The 11,826-nt window shown below is 47.3% G+C and overlaps 1 protein-coding gene across 2 annotated transcripts in view; it reads right to left on the bottom strand.

Moving 5' to 3' along the window:
- Positions 1 to 881: 881 nt before the first annotated feature.
- LOC121866499 (trypsin-like) overlaps positions 882 to 11,826 on the bottom strand; it is a 12,892-nt gene continuing 1,947 nt past the window's right edge. For both annotated transcript variants that reach the window (XM_042366233.1, XM_042366232.1), the window contains exons 2-7: positions 6,550 to 6,624; positions 5,065 to 5,204; positions 4,465 to 4,556; positions 3,900 to 4,015; positions 2,047 to 2,225; positions 882 to 1,424 (exon numbers count right to left, since the gene is read on the bottom strand). In XM_042366233.1, coding sequence (XP_042222167.1) covers positions 1,251 to 1,424; positions 2,047 to 2,225; positions 3,900 to 4,015; positions 4,465 to 4,556; positions 5,065 to 5,204; positions 6,550 to 6,624 — 776 coding nt within the window. In that variant the 3' untranslated portion in view covers positions 882 to 1,250. The remainder of the gene's footprint in view (positions 1,425 to 2,046; positions 2,226 to 3,899; positions 4,016 to 4,464; positions 4,557 to 5,064; positions 5,205 to 6,549; positions 6,625 to 11,826) is intronic.

Genomic DNA, 11,826 nt, shown 5'->3' with positions numbered 1-11,826 from the left:
CAACTAGATTACATGGACAAGAGAAAGGAGGAAGGCCCCAAATATACAAGGGTGACCTAAAAAGCATAGAGTCAAGTCATAATGGGGATTAGTGGATGTCATCGTATGACCTGACCTCATATATATATATATATATATATATATATATATATATATATATATATATATATATATATATATATATATATATATATATATATATATATATATATATATATATATATATATATATATATATAAGGGATTTTGTTTGGTTTTCTCAACTTGTACTTGGTCTGGGTACATTCTTGTACAAGTTATTAATGGCAGGTGTTTGTATCCTCATAGCACTCACTGAAACACCTCAAGTAGAATATAAATTGGAAGCTTTAGCTGCTTTCTTGCCACAAATTGGGGGTATTTGCCTTTTTTGCAGGGATTTTTTATTTTTCTTTAGTCAGTCTGTATTTTGCAGAAACCAAGCTTTAGCAGGAATCTCTGTTTGTTTTTATCACAACCAAGTAGTGACCAGAGCGTGACAAATACAGTTGTTCCCTGAATTCTCAACCTGTTACTCAAGTATGTCATGAGTGTGCTGATATTATGTTTAGTGTCTTGTTTAGCATGAACTAGCCTTTACTGTGTTATATTTTAACTATTGTAAATATTTGCTTTTTTATCTCATTGTATGACTGTATTTATGCTTTGTACACTAACCATTTACACTGTGTAGTCTGTTTCTACTGTATGACTTGACAGAATACATCTGGTCTAAAAGACATATTAAAGTTTTCTTTTTTCCTATTCTTCTTTACTTGTGCAAATAGCTCAGTACAGTACAGTGTAAGATAAAATTACTCCGTTAATGAGAGGGATGTATTCTTGAAAATATATGCAACTCAAAAATTTTTTCTCTTTAATTTTCAGTATATAATGGGAGATATGGTCCCTTGAAAAGAAATATCTTCCCCAAGACAAAATAAAATGGATTAGGTGGCAAGAAGGTCAGTGGTGGAAAAGTACCATGAACAGGACCTCCACACTAAATATTTCAAGGTTGCAACATGGACCTAACCTAGATTAGTTATGGTTGGTTAGGTTAGGTTTCCTTTGGTTAAATTTAGTTTGGCTAGGTTTGGCTCTTCTAGGCTTTATTAGGTTAGGTGAAGTTTTATTGTGTTAGTCTAGGTTTTGAAAATTAATGATTAAGTACTTTCTTAATATTGTCCCTCTCTTCTCATGCACAATTATATAGCTGGTGTAGATGGAAGTTAGAGTTGAGGCTGGTTGATGGTGCCAATTATCCAGTCCCTGTATCTGGCTACGCTCATATATACAGCAGGCAGGTTCTTGCGTGCACACCCTTCCCGCCAAGACATGATACCCCCGACAATGTAGGCGCCAGTCTCAGGGTCCTCACATACCAGTCCGCCTCCATTGTCACCCTGTGGGGCCTCTCTGATGTCATTTTTATTCTCGTATTAACTTAATGTAAAGTTACCTACGTTAAAGGGAATGTAATTTTAATAATACTGTACCTTTAATGTCAACATCACTTAACCTTATGAGAGCATGACACAACACAAAGTGAAAATATGTCAGTTAAACTGAACTTAAATCTAGCCTAATGCTCACTTAACCTTCTCTAATGTGTATAATGAAACCATCAAATGTACAGTCTCGTTTAAGATTCTTCAAACACTGCTGGAGACAGCTGGCAACTCGAGGCTGTTTGTTTATTAAGTACATAGTATATTACAATACAAAACAACAAAGCCCAACCATTAATTAAACAATGGAGAACTAAGTAACCAATCACCGATCAAATTTTACATTCATTCATAATTTTTACTACATACTATAGTAAACAAATGGCCTTGAGTTGCCAGCTGTCTCCAGCAGTGTTCGAAGAATCTTGAACGAGACTGTACATGCAACCTATTAACACCTCAAACGACATTACTTGGCCAAATGAAGTTAGTAGTCTGTTACTGGTGGTGTAAACATTGTGAACTAGCAATCCAGCGGACTAACAGTTTAGAGATACAGTACATTATATCAGCTCACCGTACAAGCACCGACGCCACCTTGGAGGTTGCCAGCACACAGTGCATTGGGGTCGGGAGGGAAGGAGTAGGCGTCTTCACAGTAATCTGGGATGAGCAGTGGCACCTCAGTCCACTGTAGAATGGTGGCTGCCGGCCCACCATCTTTTGTCGCTCCCCAACCAGCCTCCTGACACCTTCCTTCTCAACAGCCATTTATTGAGAAAATTAGTGTATAGTAAGATCTACAGTCCATATGAAACACAGATAGAATATAAATTTGAAACAACCACAACTTCAGTTTATCACATGATTTTATTGAAAATGTCAAGGTTTGGAAATTTCATCATTAATAAAGATATTTAATTACAGTAAGTCCTCGTTTCACGTTGCCCCCGTTAATTCTGTTTTGATATAATATCGCTATTCCTTAGATACCCATGATTCGGATAACGTCCTGCCGATTCAGTATAACGACGTCACAGACTAATTTGTACGGTGCATCACCCTCTCTCATCTTGGCGTGCTACGCTCTCACTCATGGAGCGTCACAGCGTCCCCAAGCATTGCCAGTCTTTGTTAGGCTTCCACAGCATTCGTGTGCGTTTTAGTGTTTTTGCTCTTAATACTGTAAACCATTCGAAATGACTTCCAAGCACCCATCAAGTGCTACTGGTGCTAGTGTTGTAGAAAGCAATGTAAGACCATTAGCCTTGCTACGAAAATGGAGGTTTTAAACCGTTTTGAGAAAGATAAATGTGCGGTGGACATTGCTGCTGCACTAGGTCTAACCACCACAACAGTGCGTACTATCCAGACCAGCACACACTCACTCCAGCACCTCCGTCCATCAGTGAGTACAATACAAAATGATTTAGTTTATTTATATATTTACTATTTTCTATAAAAATGCCATTGAATTTATGTATATGTAATGTATTTTATGGGGCAAAGGGAGGCTGGGGAAAGTAACTCCCGTATTTTATCTATTTCTTATGGAGAAAATTGATTCCTTTAACGTTGTTTCCGTTAACGTCGCGGTTTTCAGCAACGGAACCATGATGTTAAGCAAGGACTTACTGTATTGTATACTATTATATGTAACTTACTTTGGTTGGTGTACAGGGGGGTTCTCAGTGTTCAAGGTTCGCCTTTGCAAAGATATTTCATCATAATTTTTGTCCCGTACCTGGTGCTAATTTTTTATTTTTTATTTCACCACTTATCAGCTTACTAGCCATTCAGACAGTCAATCTTTTCTTTTGTTACTTTATTACTACCTATAATGTCCAATGTTAGTACAGGAGGAAATTGGACTACTTGATAAAGTCCTTCTCACTTCTGACCTGGGGTTTCAATCCTGTGAGTGCAGTGGGGAGAGGCAAGCTCACTACAGGGAATGTATCTAATTAATGGAGAGTTTTGTTAAAATTTTGTTGCCATTTTCAATGTTAACTATATGTTCTAGCTAATTGGTGCATTCTTACATTGATAGTTACAAGAAATTTACCCCATGAATCTTTTATAATCTGGACCAGTGTTGTTGGCTCCACACTATAGATATTGTGTTCCCAGGTATTCTGTTGTCTCAAGGTGCTGTCCTTGATCTTCAGATACACTTAACTTGGGATACTCTTGCCTTGGGCAACCCTGGGATTCACTTGTATCCGAGACTTCCTGGGTTTTATTTAGCTTTGGGACTTTACAGTATAGTTGTGCCTGCCCGTGAGACTTATTGTACTTAAGTCCAAGGAATCGCCCGGCTTTTGGATTTGTCGGGTACTTATGTATCTAGTCCGTGAATTATCTGCTGCTACAGTATAAAACTTATCATCTGTTGCTATAGGACTCAGTTTACGCTGCAGTGGGACTTACCTGTCAAGATCTGGGAGGAGTCGGCAGGGACGGGAGCCACGTCGGTGTACAGGTCAAGGGTAGCCGGGGTAGACAAGTGGACGAGCCCTACATCGTTGTGGTATGGCATCTCCCAACTGTGGATGTAACAGATCAGGTCAATCTCCTCCTCTGGTCATGATAAGCCCCAGGGTTGAATTCCGACATGGGTGACCTCATGATTCACAAGGTGCGCTCACAACTCATGAGCTGCAATCATAACTCACTAAGTGTAATAATAACTCATGAGGTGTACTCATAACTCTTGAGGTGTACTGACAACTCATGAGGTGCACTAATAAATCACTGTGTGCACTAATAACTCATGAGGTGTTCTCATAACTAATGAAGTGTGCTCACAACTCATGAGATGTACTCATAACTCACTAAGTGTACTCACAACTCATGAGATGTGCTCATAACTCATTAAGTGTACTCACAGCTCATGATGTGTACTCATAACTCACTAAGTGTACTCACAATTCATGAGATGTACTCATAACTCACTAAGTGTACTCACAACTCATGAGGTGTACTCATAACTCACTAGGTGTACTCTGGGTGTTTGATGAAGTAGTCAACATATAGGTGTTGTTCGGTGCCCTCATCTATCGTGGTATCGTACTCTCCAGACACCACCTGTGGGTGAGACAACACTGTATTTACTCATCCTTCTCTTCAACTCACATGAGTACTGTACCATTAATTAGCCACCTGAGTACAATGTCTTAAGCACCTTAGTAAGATAAGTTAACCACCTTTGTATGATAATCACTCGAATACAATAACTTATCCATATGAGTAAAATAACTTAACCACCTGAGTATAATAACTTAATTACCTGAGTATGATAACTAACCCCTTGTGCATGATATGAGGACCTTAGAATCACAAGGCTGCAAGTGCTGTTTTTTAAAAAGTGAGAAACAAGCCCCTAAAGTGTTTTGTTTGTTACTCCACAACCAATAAAGATATCAAGGTGGGGTTTGTTTTATTTTGAAGATATTTGTTGAAAAGTTTTGTGTACGAGTGTCATGCATCACATCCCATGAGCACGCCCGTCCAGAGTACTGTACATGCATTGTGTTTAATCGTTTGTTACTCCATAACCAATATATATATATGTATGTGTGTGTGTGTGACTTACCCATAGCCATTCTGGTTTCTCTGAGTCGAGGCAGTGAGCTGCAGTAAGGACCCACTCTGGGGTGAGGAGAACACCACTACATAGTGGCCACGACTGCTGGAAATTGGTAGCCTGTATGCTCACCAGCCACGGGTAGTCACCTGCGACAACAGTAATCTGCTTCAGACAATGAACTTTAATTCACAGGATGAGAGTGGATATTAAGGTTAAAATGAAGTGGGGAGAAGAGTGAGATGTGGGAGCAGGAGGAATATGAATGAACAGCTAACCATGAAGTCTGTGATGGTGGATGTGAGTGTTGTTTAGAAAAGTTTATTTGTATAGAACTTTATATTAGGAAACTGAATTGTCTGGTAGATTGTTTTCATCTTTCATTACATAAACAACTTGTCAGGTAGCAGCATGATACTGTACATATACTGTATAGGTGAAGCATAGTAATATATAGGGGTATGTCTGTGCCTTCTGGTAGTACATTTACTGTATTGTCATTATACTGTACTCTATAGTCAGGGTAATTAAGGTTCTGAAAGGCGATGTTGTCAGCAATGGAAACACCAAAGTTCAAGGAGCACCCTGGATTTCTGGACAGTTTAATTTTTCCGTGAGATGTGTTGTCAAATGGGTTGGTTTACGGGTACTTCTTGCCAATGAATATTGTTGTCAACATTGTAAATTACTGTTGTGTTCTAGTCGTCCGATCTGCTTTACAAAATATGCATCTGCTTTAAAGCAACACCGTCCCTTACGATCATACGGTAGAGTCTGGGTATGGAGGTTCCCTCTCATCCACCCAACTATGCAGTCTCGACTTGGTTCATTGCGATTAATGTTTGTTGAAGTCACTGAAGTAGTGCTGTTCTGCTGATGTATAAATTCACATGTTACCATGGTCCCAGCAGAGGGCCATAACCTTAGGAATCATGGGAGTTGTTCATGCATATATATAGGTGTAACGCTGTAACATCGATGTCTCTGTTTTTGTAATCCTGACTTATTTAGAAAAATTCTGGGATTACATGAGCTATGTTTTGATAAACATCACCATTGGCTGCTGATCATCTTTTGGCTTTTCAGAATCATCTAAGAATTGTGTGTGTGTTTGGTGGGATTACATGTGCATCTGACTAATGGCAAGTGCTCATCAGGTTGTGACTGTAAAGCTAATAACAGCTAAAGAAATCAAGAAAAATGGAGAGAGGGAGAGAGAGGGGGGGGGAGGTAGGAGCTTAAAAGAAAATAAGGCACCCAGAACAGGAAAAGGAGTGGGGTAGATGTGGCAATTAATTCAATTTAATCTTTATGATGCAGTTCCTTCACTTTCTACTGTAATTTCATTCTGGTTACTACTACACAATATTATTCAGCTCAGGGAAACCTCCAGCAACCAAAATGTTAAAACCAATAGATATATACAGAAAATGTAAATGCCATACACATACACAGCAATAATATAATTTAAGGAATATATTGCAAAAAGCTTACCTTTCTGGGCATCATGACCACCAGCGATCCTGACCCGATGTGAGGATGACTCTGCTAGCACACCGACCAACACACCTTTCAGGACACACATCACAAGAAAGTGGTGTTATAAATCACAAGTATTTTTGAATTCCTGAAATATTCTACCTAACTTTACAAGTACAGAACACCTACACTTACGCTTGTCTAGGACAGTGGTCCCCAACCTACAGTTCACGTTATATATAAAATAATGTATGTCATGGGTTGCGTTAGGCTTACCCACGCAACCAACTCCAAAGTTTGTTTTACTAGAGATAAGGCACCCAGCGAGCCATGACTACAACATAATTTTTCCATTAGTGGTATTTTAGCCAGTCTATAAGGGGAGGCCATTGAGACAGTGTTGTACTGTTCATCGTCTCACGCCCCAAAACCACATTTTTAGTAGTATCCAATAGAACATTGGTTAGTTAAGATGTCGTCCCCACCCTTTCCCTCCTGAATGGGACAGAACACCACACAGAGTTCTCCACCGCCACCCTATTCTGTAGACCGTCAGCGACACAAGACTAAGTGTGCTAACCAAAGTTTGTTATCCCCGTGGAAACATCACGTGCAGTAGCCTGGTTGCAACAAAAGCAATCCAGGCTGGCCTATTGAACATAAGTGGTTAATCAAGTAATGCCTACAGAGTTCTCCTGCACGACTCCCATCTACAGTGACCGTCAGCAACACGAGACTAAGTGTGCTAACTAAGGTTTGTTATCCTTGAGGTAAGATCATGTGTGGATGTCTGGTTGCAACAAAAGCAATCCAGGCTGGCCTATTGAACCTACAGGTAAGTGGTTAATCAAGTCTACAGTGACTGTCAGTGACATGAGACTATGTGTGGTAACCCAAGTTTTTGTTGTTATTCCCTGTGGATAAAAGATCATGTACGGTGCACCCAGGGACCCTCCCAGGGGCCTTCTCAGGGGTGGTGAAATCCCCAGGAACTGTTCCAGGTGCGGAAGCGCCCCCGGGGACCCTCCCAGAGGCGGTGGCGCCCCCAGGGAGATTCCCAAGGACAGTGGTGCTCCCAGGAACTCGCAGGGAGCCTTCCAAGGGCAGCGGCATCCCCAGAGACTTCCCAGGGACGGCTGCGCCCCAAGAAACCCTTCCAGGGGTGGTGGCGCCCCAATGGGCCCTCCCAGGGGCGTCAGCGCTCCCAGGGATTGTTATCGCTGGTGGTGGCTTCACCAGGAACCCTTTCAGGGTCGGCGGGGACACCAAGGACCCCCCAGGGGCGGCGGTGCCTCCAGGGACCCTCACAGGGATGGTGCTGATCCCAAGTACCCTTCTAGGGATGGTACCGCCCCCAGGGACGGCGGCGTGTCCATGGACCCTCCCAGAAACCCTTTCAGGGGCGGCAGCGGCCTTTGGGACATTCCCAGGGGCGGTGGCGCCCACAGGGACCCTCCCAGGCACGGTGCTGCTCCCAAACATCCTCCTAGGGATGGTGCCTCCCCCAGAAACCCTCTCATGGGCGGCAGCAGCAGCCTCAGGGACTCGCCCAGGGGCGGTGGTGCCCCCAGGGACGCTTTCATGGTCGGTGGGGTTTTTTTCAGATGCGGCGGTACTCTCAGGGGTCCACCTGGGGGTGGTAGCGCCGCCAGGGGCCCAGTTAAGGGGTGGTGGCACCCCAGGGACCCTCCCAGGAGCTCTCTCGGGGGTGGTGGCTTCACCAGAATCCCTTTCAGGGTGGATGGGGACATCAAGGACCCCCCAGGGACCCTCCCAGGGATGGTGCCGCCCCCAGGGACCATCCCAGGCGCGGCGTCGCGCCGATGAACCTTCCCAAAAACCCTCTCAGGGGTGGAGGTGTCCCCAGGGACCCTCCCATGGGCGGTGGTGCCCCCAAGGACCCTGCTAGGGGCGTCGGCACTCCCAGGAGCTCTCTCGGGGGTGGTGGCTTCACCAGGAACCCTATCAGGGAAGGCAAGGACACCCAGATTCCCCCAGGTGCACCGGAGCCCCCAGGGACCCTCTCAGGGACGGTGCTGCTCTCAAGGACCCTTCTAGGGACGGTGGCGTCCCCAAGGACCCTTCTAGGGGCGGCAGCGTGCCCATGGACCCTCCCAGAAACCCTCTCAGGGGCGGTGGCACCCCAGGGGTACTCTCAGAGGTGGTGGCTCTCTCTGGGGCGGTGGGGCCTCCAGGAGCCCTTCCAGGGTCAGCAGTGCCCCCATGGGACATTCTAGAGGTGGCGGCGTCTCCAGGGGCCCTCCTGGGACCTGCAGCAGCTCCAGAGGCCCTCACAGGGACGACGGTGCCTTCAGAGATCCTCCCAGGAGTGGCTGTGCTCCCAGAGGCCGTCTCAGGGGCGGCGATGCTCCTAGGAGCACTCCCAGGGGTGATGGCGCCCCCAGTGGCCCTCCCATTGGTGGTGGTTTCCCAGGGTCCAACTCAGGGGCGGAAGTGCCCCTAGGGGCCCTCCCAGATACAGTGGCGCCTCCAGGGACACTCCTAGGGAGAGCAGCACCCTAAAGAAACCTCCCAGCGACAGCAGCGACCCAATGAACCTTAATAAGGGAGTTGGCGTCCCTAGAGGCCCTCCCAGGGGCGGTGGCGCCCCCCACGAACCTTTCCAGGGACGTCAGTGCCCCCAGGGACCCTCCCAGGGGCAGCGCTACCCTTATTGACCGTACTTAGGGTCCCCAAAAGCCCTATAGCATGCTTGTTTGCTGTGTCATTTATATTACATACTTCCAGTAGTCCCTTACTGGACTATGATTGGTGGTCTATTCTTTTAATCCACCAAATTTCCGCCAATAGGAGAAGAGAACAGTCAATCAACACAACACCACAACTTATGTTTTCCTGTTGATATTGTTCTCCATTACCTTCTTCAGAATGCAATTACACTGGAAATGTGAAGTGCAGTGTATTATTTATTTAAAGGCTGCATCTCCCAGAGTTCTAAATAGCGCAAATACTACAGCACTCAGGGAGCTTACAGGTCTGGCACTCCCAAAGGTCCTCCCAGGGACGGCTGTATCCCCAGGGACCCTTCCAGGGACGGCTGTATCCCCAGGGACCCTCCCAGGACAAAGGCACTCACAGGGACGTTCCCAGGGGTCTTCTTAGGGGTGGTGCTGCCCCCAGAGATTCTTATAGGGGTAGCAGCGCCCCCAGGGACCCTCCCAGAGGCGGTAGCGCCCCCAGGGAAAATCTCAGGGACATCGGTGTTCCCAGGGACTATTGCAGTGACCCTCCCAAGGGCATCGGCGCCCCCACGGACCTTCCCAGGGACGGTGCTGTTCCCAAGGACCATCCTAGGGATGGCGACGCCCCCAGGGACTCTCCCGTGGATGGTGCTGCCACCAGGGGCACTCCCAGGGGATGTGCTGCCCCCAGGGAGGGCAGGAACACCAAAGATCTTCCCCGGGGCGTCGGCGCCCCCAGGGAGGGCAGGAACACCAAAGATCTTCCCCGGGGCGTCGGCGCCCCCAGGGTCCCTTCCAGGAATTGTGCTGCTCCCAAGGACCCTCCTAGGGATTGCGCCACCCCCAGGGCCGTTCCCAGGGCAGCGATGCGCCCAGGGACCCTCCCAGAGGCAGTGGCGCCCACAGAGACACTTCAAGGGACAGCAGCACCCCCAAGGAACTCTCCCAGGGGCGGCTCCCCCCTATTGACCATACTAAGGGTCCCCAGAGGCCCCATGGAATGGTTGTTCGTTGTGTAATTTATATTACATACTTTCAACAGTCCCTTACTGAACGATGATTGGTGGTCTATTCTTTTAACCCACCAAATTTCAGCCAATAGGAAAAGAGAACAGTCATTCAACACAACACCACCTTATGTTTTCCTGTTGGATATTGTTCTCCATTACCTTCTTCAGAATGCGATGATACTGCAAACGTGAAGTGCAGTGTATTATTTATTTAAAGGCTGCATCTCCCAGAGTTCTAAATAGCGCAAATACTACAGCACTTAGGGAGCTTACAGGTCTGGCGCTCCCAAAGGTCCTCCTAGGAATGGCTGCATCCCCAGGGACCCTCCCAGGACAGAGGCACTCACAGGGACCTATCCAGGGGCGATGGCGCCCCAGTTACCCTCCCAGGGACGGCAGCGCACCCAGGGGCCTTCTTTCAGTGGCGCTGACCCCAGGGACTCTTCCAAGGGCGGTGGCACCCCCAGGGAACCTCACAGAGGCAGTGGCGTCCTCAGGAATACTCCTAGGGACAGCGGCACCCCAAGGAACCCTACCAGGGGCAGCGCCCCCCTATTGACTAAACTAAGGGTCCCTAGAAGCCCCATGGCATGCTTGTTCATTGTGTCATTTATATTACATACTTCCAGTAGTCCCTTACTGAACTGTGAATGGTGGTCTATTCTTTTAACCCACCAAATTACAGCCAATAGGAGAAGAGAACAGTCAGTCAACACAACACCACAACTTATGTTTTCCTGTTGGATATTATTCTCCATTACCTTCTTCAGAATGCGATGATGATATTGGAAATGTGAAGTGCGGTGTATTTAGTTAACGTTGCATCTCCCAGAGTTCTAAATAGCGCTAAAACTACAGCACCCAGGGAACTTACAGGTCTGGCGCTCCCAAAGGTCCTCCCAGGGACGGCGGCGCCCCCATGGACCCTCTCGAGGGTGGTGGCGCCCCCAGGGGCATTCCTAGGGGCGTCAGCGTTCTCAGGGGCTCTTGGGTGTGATGGTTTCACCACAAACCCTTTAAGAGTCGGCAAGGAGCCCCTAAGGGGCACCGGCACCCCCAGGGACTCTCCCAAGGACGGCGCTGCTCTGAAGTACCATCCCAGGGATGGTGCCGCCCCCAGGGACTATTCTAGGGATGGCGCCGCCACCAGTAGCCCTCTCAGGGGCTGTGCTGCCCCCATGGGCCCTTCCAGAGAGGGCAGGGACACCAAAGATCCCCCAAGGGGCGGCGGCGCGCCCAGGGACCCTCCCAGAGCCAGTGGTGTCCCCAGGGACACTCCTATAGACAACGGCACCCCCAGGAACCCCAGGAGAATCTATTGTAAGCCACAGGCCATGACAGGGTCCCTGGAAAAGGTGACGCCCCATAAAGAGGCCTAGGGAAAGCCACCTACTCTGGAAGGGCCCCTGAAGGCGCCACCGCCACTGGCAGGGCTTCTGGGAGCACCATGGTCCCTGGAAACGTACCTGGAGGCGCCCCCGTCCCTGGAAAGGCCCCTGGCATCACCGTTGTCCCTGTGAGGGCCCCTAGGGTCACTAGCGCCCTAGCAGGGCCCATTGGGGCGCCGCTGAGTCTGTGGG

This window comes from Homarus americanus, unplaced genomic scaffold (genome assembly GCF_018991925.1).
Source record: "Homarus americanus isolate GMGI-L3 unplaced genomic scaffold, GMGI_Hamer_2.0 scaffold16430, whole genome shotgun sequence".
Classification (NCBI taxonomy): Eukaryota; Metazoa; Arthropoda; class Malacostraca; order Decapoda; family Nephropidae; genus Homarus; species Homarus americanus.
This window is presented reverse-complemented; position numbering and strand designations above follow the sequence as displayed.